General features: G+C 47.6%; 1 protein-coding gene across 1 annotated transcript; it reads right to left on the minus strand.

Moving 5' to 3' along the window:
• Positions 1-494: 494 nt before the first annotated feature.
• On the minus strand, positions 495-6,784 carry OR2AT4 (olfactory receptor family 2 subfamily AT member 4). Its single transcript, XM_075413926.1, is given in 8 exon segments — positions 495-534; positions 1,545-1,736; positions 2,623-2,737; positions 3,346-3,370; positions 4,694-5,634; positions 5,894-6,060; positions 6,180-6,303; positions 6,724-6,784. Coding segments are annotated over 8 exon segments (1,665 nt in total).
• Positions 6,785-7,948: the final 1,164 nt, after the last annotated feature.

Here is a 7,948-nt window from a genome sequence, read left to right on the forward strand (position 1 = left end):
CAGAGAAGGAGACTCCACAACCTCCCAAAGGAAGCACTTCTCCGTGAAGCACTGCAGTGGGTGAGGCTTCACGCCATGAAAAAACAAAAACAAACAAACAAAACCCAAACCCCCCCTCCCTGGCAGCGTTCAAGGCCAGGTGGGACGGGGCTTTGAGCATCTTGCTGTGGTGGAAGGTGTCCCTGCCCATGGCAGGGCGGTTGGAACAAGGTGATCTGCAAGGTGCCTTCCAACCCAACCCATTCTGCGATTCAAAGATTCTATGAAAAATCAATGAAAGCAAATGTGTTTTGAAGTTCTTGTGTTGGGTGGTGAGCATAAAGGAACCGTGGAGAAAGAGTATCTGCTTTTACAAGAACTTTATGTAGAAGAATTCTGGTTGCAAAATAGATTGCATAAACTCGTATCATTTTAAGCCGTTATTACAATGGCGCTTGAAACAATCTGGCCTTTGCTTCCCATCCATGTGCACATAATTTGCACGACATACAAGCTCACAACCCGCTTGGGAAGGGGATCTCAGGCACGAAGAAGCTGCAGCAAGGCAAGGGGGAGGGGGCTCTCACGATGGAGGGGGAGACCAGCAGATGAAAGTGGGTGTTGGGGTGCAGATATTCTTATATGGATGCAAAACCTGACGTCTGTTGATTCGATTTTCTGATTTTCTTTCACTTTGCAATGAAAAAAAAAAACAAATCATGTTTTTTCTGCAAGATTGCTGTTCAGAGAGGAGAGTAGTCTGAGCTGCTGGGATGTGGAGGGGCTGGAGGAGGGGGGCTGACATCCCTGAGGGTGAGGTGGAGAGCACTGGAGTAATTTAAGGACAATAATGAGTATTAGGTGCTGCTTTGATGGAGAGTAAAGTTGTACGCAGTGCTGTTCTGGCTGACATCTAAATTGGATATGGGAAGGATTTGGGGGTTCACGTTCAGAAACAGAGTGCATCTCGTGGCTCAGAAATACCCAGCTACGTCTGGAGAACCGGCGCTCGGAGTCTGCAGGTTCTTCTGCTCGATGTAATTCTTATTTATTTTTTGGTTTCATATGAAACTGAGTTGAAGATTTGGAGCAGAAAACGCATTATGTGAATACAATATCTTGTAAGAGGCAGCTGCATGACCCTCTGGATATTAGTATAATGCTACTGCTGCAGATTACAAATAATATTAGCTGGAAATTGTTTTTAGCTGTTAGGCAAAATTATTATATTGTCAGATGTGATGAATGAGGGAAGTGGAGCAGGCTGTAGCATCCTATATTGAAAGTTATTTGCCGTATTATTATTCTGCAGGTTGATTGCAAGCCTCTCTCCCCTGCCTGCTCTAATCTTGCCCTTGAATGCAGATGTTCAGAGCCAGCCGAGGTCTTTGCTTCCCTCTTGAGCAACCAACAGCACTGGACTTTACGCAGGTAAAGAAGCCCAGTTCCTCAGAGCAACCAAACAGCTCACGTTGTACAAGGGGAATACTGTTTAAAAATAATGTAAAATCCTTTGGGTGGGTGTCGTGCTCTTACGTAGTCATGCTGGCAATGAGGTGCAGCACCAGGGCTCTTCTCTTTGTTTCAGGCTCTGCTCCTTCTTGGGAGACTCTAGAAAGGTCCCCTCCTGCTCGAGGCTGCGTCCCAGCAACACTGCGATGTGCAAGGTGGGACGGAAGCCCACGTGATGGCTTGATGTTAATAATTTCCTGAGATAAAGGCACTTGTGCTGGCACAGTGCCTCCTGGGTGCAGCTTCTGCGAAGGACACGGAGGGGACACCCTCGGCTTGGGGGAGGTTTATTCCTTCTTCATGAAACAGACTTCTAAGAAGTGACAGAGAAGCTGTGGCTGCCCCCTCCCTGGCAGGGCTCAGGGCCAGGTTGGATGGGGCTTTGGGCACCCTGGGCTGGTGGAAGGGGTCCCTGCCCAGGGCAGGGGGTTGGAACCAAATGATCTTATAGGTCCCTTCCAACCCAAACCACTCTATGATTCTATGATTCTAAGACACGTGGTGTTGAGGAGCTACTGAAAAGAGTCCAGTGGAGGGCTACGAGGATGAGGAGGGGACTGGAGCATCTCTCCTCCGAGGAGAGGCTGAGGGAGCTGGGCTTGTTCAGCCTGGAGAAGAGAAGGCTGAGAGGGGACCTTAGAAATGCTGATAAATCTCTTCAGGGTGGGTGTCAGGAGGACGGGGCGAAGCTCTTTCCAGTGCTGCCCAGCGACAGGACAAGGAGCAATGGGCACAAACTGAAGCCAAAGAAGCTCCAGCTGAAGATGAGGAAGAACTTCTTCCCTCTGAGGGTGACGGAGCCCTGGCCCAGGCTGCCCAGAGGGGCTGTGGAGTCTCCTTCTCTGGAGATATTCAAGACCCACCTGGCCACGGTCCTGTGCAGCCTGCTCTGGGTGACCCTGCTTGGGCAGGGGGTTGGGCTGGGTGACCCCCAGAGGGTCCTTCCAACCCTCCTGCCATGCTGGGATTCTGTGATTCTGCGATTCTGTGTTCATTTTTTGGGCCTTTTTCACCCAAGTTTGCCATGGGTGTTGGAAGGGGAGGAGCGGTGCAGCTGGTGGGTCTCAGTGCCTCATCCCTGTGGCTGCAGTGGCTGATTTCCCACCGCGGTTGGTGGTTATGAGCCATCACCCAAGACCACCGTGGGTTTTTTTGTGGCAGCTGGTAACATCCTCCCCACTGGCGCTGGGGAAACCCAAATGAGTCTTTTCTCCATGACTTAATTTTTCTTTTTCCTGATGACTAGCTGAGGGGAGAACACAGCACTCCCCCTTTCCTCGTAGATGGTGCTTCCTCTTCCTGTGGATTGCAATGAATTTTTAATCCCTTTCCAGTGCCCAATCCCATTCCAAGATTTTTAGGAGGACTTTCCAAGCTGTGGATGAAAAAGGCATGCAAGCCCTGATGGGTTGGGGGATACCCCTCTGGGCTAAGCACTTCCACGATGCTGGGCTCTGCACAGCTCTCTGCTCAATGTGCTAGCTGCTTCCCATCTGTGTGGCACTTGGAAAAATCTATACGGACAAAATAATAGCTAAAATTCATGTATTTAGGTCTTTTTTTCATGAGAACAATTGTGTCTGCAAAATGATGTGTTGAGAGGAGTAAAACCATCCTGTATATGTCAGGAGGGGAATGCTGGAAGTGTTAGATAGCGATAATCTCTGTTTGATGGTGGTGCAGCCAATACAGGATTATTATATCAAGCTTTTATGATTATCCTTCAAAAAAAGTGTTAAAACATAAAGAGAGTCAGGAGAAAAATCAAGAAAATGATTGAAAGTTTGGAACATGTGTATTACAGTGAGAGCCTCTGGGCACGGTTTCATATCGAAGAGTTTGATTGTCACGTACATGAATTTACATGGTCAACAGGGGTCTGGTGGCAGACAAAAAAATGAAACAAGATCTTACGGTGGGGAATGAGGAGCCTCAAAGTGGAAATAAGGCTTAAGTTTTTAACAGTGAGAGTAATAAAAAAAGTATATTTTACCCTCAGCAAGTTTGCTGATGACACTAAACTGGGAGGAGTGGTGGATACACCAGCAGGCTGTGCTGCCATCCAGCGAGCCCTGGACAGGCTGGAGAGTGGGGCAGAGAGGAACCTGATGAGGTTCACCAAGGGCAAGGGCAGGGTCCTGCACCTGGGCAGGAACAACCCCAGGCACCAGTACAGGCTGGGGCTGACCTGCTGGAGAGCAGCTCTGTGGAGAGGGACTGGGAGTGCTGGGGGATGACAGGGTGACCATGAGCCAGCAGTGTGCCCTGGGTGCCAAGAAGGCCAATGGGATCCTGGGGTGCATGGAGAGGAGTGTGGGCAGCAGGTCGAGAGAGGTTCTCCTCCCCCTTTGCTCTGCCCTGGGGAGGCCCCATCTGCAGTGCTGTGTCCAGTGCTGGGCCCCCCAGTTCAAGAGAGATGAGGAGCTACTGGAGAGAGTCCAGTGGAGGGCTACGAGGATGAGGAGGGGACTGGAGCATCTGTCCTATGAGGAGAGGCTGAGGGAGCTGGGCTTGTTCAGCCTGGAGTAGAGAAGGCTGCGAGGGGACCTTAGAAATGCCCATAAATCTCTTCAGGGTGGGTGTCAGGAGGATGGGGCCAGATTCTTTCCAGTGGTTCCCAGCGACAGGACAAGGGGCAACGGGCACAAACTGAAGCCGAGGAAGCTCCAGCTGAAGACGAGGAAGAACTTCTTCACTCTGAGGGTGACAGAGCCCTGGCCCAGGCTGCCCAGGGAGGTTGTGGAGTCTCCTTCTCTGGAGATATTGAAGATCTGGCTGGCCGTGGTCCTGTGCAGCCTGCTCTGGGTGACCCTGCTTCGGCAGGGCGTTGGGCTGGGGGATCCCCAAAGGGCCCTTCCAACTCCTAACATTCTGTGATTCTGTGATTCTGTGATTTTCAGCTTTATTTAATGCATTCACAGCTTTATTTTGTGAGTTCAGAGCTTTGTTGAGTGCGTCAGTGATTTAGTCACTGCAGGGTGGAAACCGGAGTAGAAAATTATAAATATTACAACCTCACAGAAATAGGCTGAAATACCTTGACATAGGATATACCATGGGAACCAAACAGAACTCCAGAGGAGATGATGTCTTAATGAAACAGAGGACTGAAAAAACAAGTAGCATGAGGCTTCCACATTGCTGTAAATTTTACCCAAATAAATAACATTTTTTAGAAAGGGGAAAGATTTTAAAAAAAAACGGACTTTTTAACCGCAGATTTTACTTCCTTGTTCCGTTAAGTGTAAATGATGGGGTTTAGCAAGGGAGTTAAAATAGAGAAGACAACGTTGCTCATGACGTGGACATCAGCGGGGATGTCCGCTCTGTAGGACATGTACGCCACAGTGATGGAGGAGTAGTAAGTGCCCACCACAAGCAGGTGGGAAGTGCATGTTGAAAAAGCTTTCATGAGTCCTTCTTTGGAGTTGATCTTTAGTACGGAGAGGATGATGCGGACGTACAAGAGGGTGATGAGCAACAGAGGGACGATCGACACTGTCATAGAAACGGAGAACCCCAAGAAGGTCTGGAAATCGGCATGGAAGTCCGAGCAGGCAGCTTGTACCACTACCAGGTGGTCACAAAAGCAGTGGTGAACCCTGGTTGTGTTCCTGTAAGCTAGCCGAGAGGTCTGCGTGATGACGGGCATGGGTATGAGCAGCGCCGTGATCCAGGCACTCGCTGCCAGCTGGATGTTCTCTCTTCTTGTCATCTTGGCTGGGTAACGGAGGGGGTTGCAGATGGCTTCGTAGCGATCTTAAGCCATCACCACCAGGAGAAGCGCCTCGGTTACTGTCAGCCCGTGAAAACTGTACGTCTGCAGAAAACAGCCCCAAAATGAGATGGTTTTAGTGTTGGCCAGGAACATTGCCAGCATTTTGGGGATGGTGGTGGTCATGAATAGCACGTCTAACATGGAGAGGTTAATCAGGAAGAAGTACATGGGTTTGTGGAGCGTATGGTCAGCCACAACCACAGTGATGATGACGGTGTTACCGACCAGGATCAGCAAGTAGAATAGCAAGAACACAATGAAGAGGGGGATCTGGAAATTCTGGAGAGCTGGAAACCCCACCAAGAAAAAGACTTTAGTGGAAGTGTTGCTGCTGCATCTTTCTGTGGTGGGGCTGGTCAAAACACCTGCAAGGATGAAGAAGCAGAAAGGAAACAGGCCGATGTGCTGGAAGGCATTTCTCTAAGGAGCTTTGCAGAGGTTCTGCAAGGAAAACACACGCTGGATGAAATCTCACGGAGCCGAGCACGTTGCAAGACGCAGCTCGGCCCCTCATGTCTCTAACCCGCAATGAAGATGATTGGCATTCTCTGTTGATGATGTGGATTACGTCTATAGACGGTAGGCTCTTCAGCTTTGGGCACGGAGGGCAAGGATTCGTCTCACCTAGCATTGGGTGCTCTCCATGCAGAGCCCCACTATCTGCACTGGTCCTGCTAGGTCCCTTTTCTGGTCCGTGGGGAAAAGGGGCATTTTGGGTGATGTGGCTCCTCTGCCCCGTTCTGCACCGAGGAGGAGATGAGCCGCTGTACGGAAACGCCCGTTTCTCTTCTCTAAGGGAATTCGGGGAATTAGCTCAGCAGCAGTCAGTCGTCCATCTCTCTTTTGCTAGGTTATTACAGTCTTTGCTACACAAACTCATTCTCGTGGCTGTTTTTCATGTCTGCATTACCTCCGGTTGGCTGCTTGCGGCTCAGCGTGTTCCCCATGGTCATGGCGGCACGCGGTCGATTTCTGCTGCTGTTGCTGAAATTCAGATGAAAATGTAGAATTTCTCTTGGCTTCCAGGTCGTTTCCTGGCACATAAAAGCAAAGGAATTTCCACGGTAATTTTTCTGGCTGATGTAGGTCAGCGTCATGTCTTTTATCATAGCAAGAAATCTTTTGGAGATTGATGAAGTTCAAAGACACTGTAATAAAAATCTGGGAGTAATTATCCGTCAGTGACTTCAGCTCAGATGGAGGGGGACACAACGTGTGGCAGCTTACAGCCCTTTCATATCTTTATTTTGCAGAATGTAGCTCTACAACTGCATTATTCATATAAATTCGTGGTACTTTTTGGATTTCTCCAGGAAGCGAGTTGTACTTTTCGATTTATTTTACATTATGAGCTTTTGAAGATTCCTGAGTTACAAAGATGTTCTTTCCTTGCCATAGAAGTACTTCCCTTGTTGCCCATAAATGCAGATTGGAAAGGACCATTCTGCCCAAACCCTCTGGAATACGCTTGTTTGCTGCAGCCAAATAAAGGGGCATATTGGAAGCTTCCAGCATCTTCCATTCAAGCCACGAAACAGCTGCTGCACTTCCATAGGCGCAAATTCCTCTGGATTTTATCTATTTTCTCTAACACTGGGTAAATCAGAACTAAGATAATGTTCAGAAGGAAAACCACGCTTGTTTTCATTAGGTTTATTCTAAAAAAGGAAGGAGAAATTAAGTTTAATCAAGTTTTTATGCCTTTTCCTGGTTGCCTTATCCTAATCTAAGAGAGGGGAAGTAAAGCTCTCTCGGAAATGTTTTGTGCTTGGCCGCAAGTAGTTGAGAGTAATGGTTGGTCTCATGCAATTTCCTAGCATTATTAAATCTCTGGTAATTTTCAGATAGCTTTACCTTTCACCCAGAAAGTCATCTCCATAACCGTGTAGGAGAGATCCATTTAATATTACAAATAAATAGATTTTCAGCTGCACTGAGATTTAAATACAATTGATAATTTGTTTGCTCTCTACCTCACATCTAATCTACCCTTCTCCATTTCTCTTTCTTGTTATTATTTCTTCCAAACTGGTAAGCTTTGAGGATGTAATTTGTATAAACAATGCCGCGCTATTAAAGAAACAAAGATAATTTATCGTACTGAATTAAAATTGCCAGCATGTAATGTCCTTAAAATTAGCATTGATTTGAAGTTGTTTTCAGACACAGCAGATCAAATTCTCATTCTTTGGAGGCTGTTGACATGTATTACGATCTTTTTTTTCCATCTTGGGCCTCATGAGAAAAAAGCAAATCAAAACGAAACACTTAATTAGTCTGAAAAATATTATCTGATTAAAAGAACAGCATCAACAATAACTCACTTGCACTTTGAAGTTATAACAAGATCTTCCACTTCCTTAATGTTATCCTTAGTGGGAAGCGCAAAACTCCTGCAATAAATAAACGGGCAAAGCCGCTACCGATATTAAACGTATTTGAACGCGCTGCCTGGCTCCCCACCCAGAGATGCTCCCAGAGATGCTCTCCGTGATGTTTTCTTGCCTTGAGCTGGGAGACCCACACGTTATCTTCCCAACAGAGCATCTCAACAGCTTTGAATCCCCCAGCTGCATGGCGCAGTTCACAGCAGATGGGGATCGTACAACAGATTTGCCTAGTGAAGAGCAGCAAAGGAAGAGTTTTCACTACTGAGAGTTTGTTGTGTGATGGAAGTGG

This window comes from Opisthocomus hoazin, chromosome 1 (genome assembly GCF_030867145.1).
Source record: "Opisthocomus hoazin isolate bOpiHoa1 chromosome 1, bOpiHoa1.hap1, whole genome shotgun sequence".
Lineage (NCBI taxonomy): Eukaryota > Metazoa > Chordata > Aves > Opisthocomiformes > Opisthocomidae > Opisthocomus > Opisthocomus hoazin.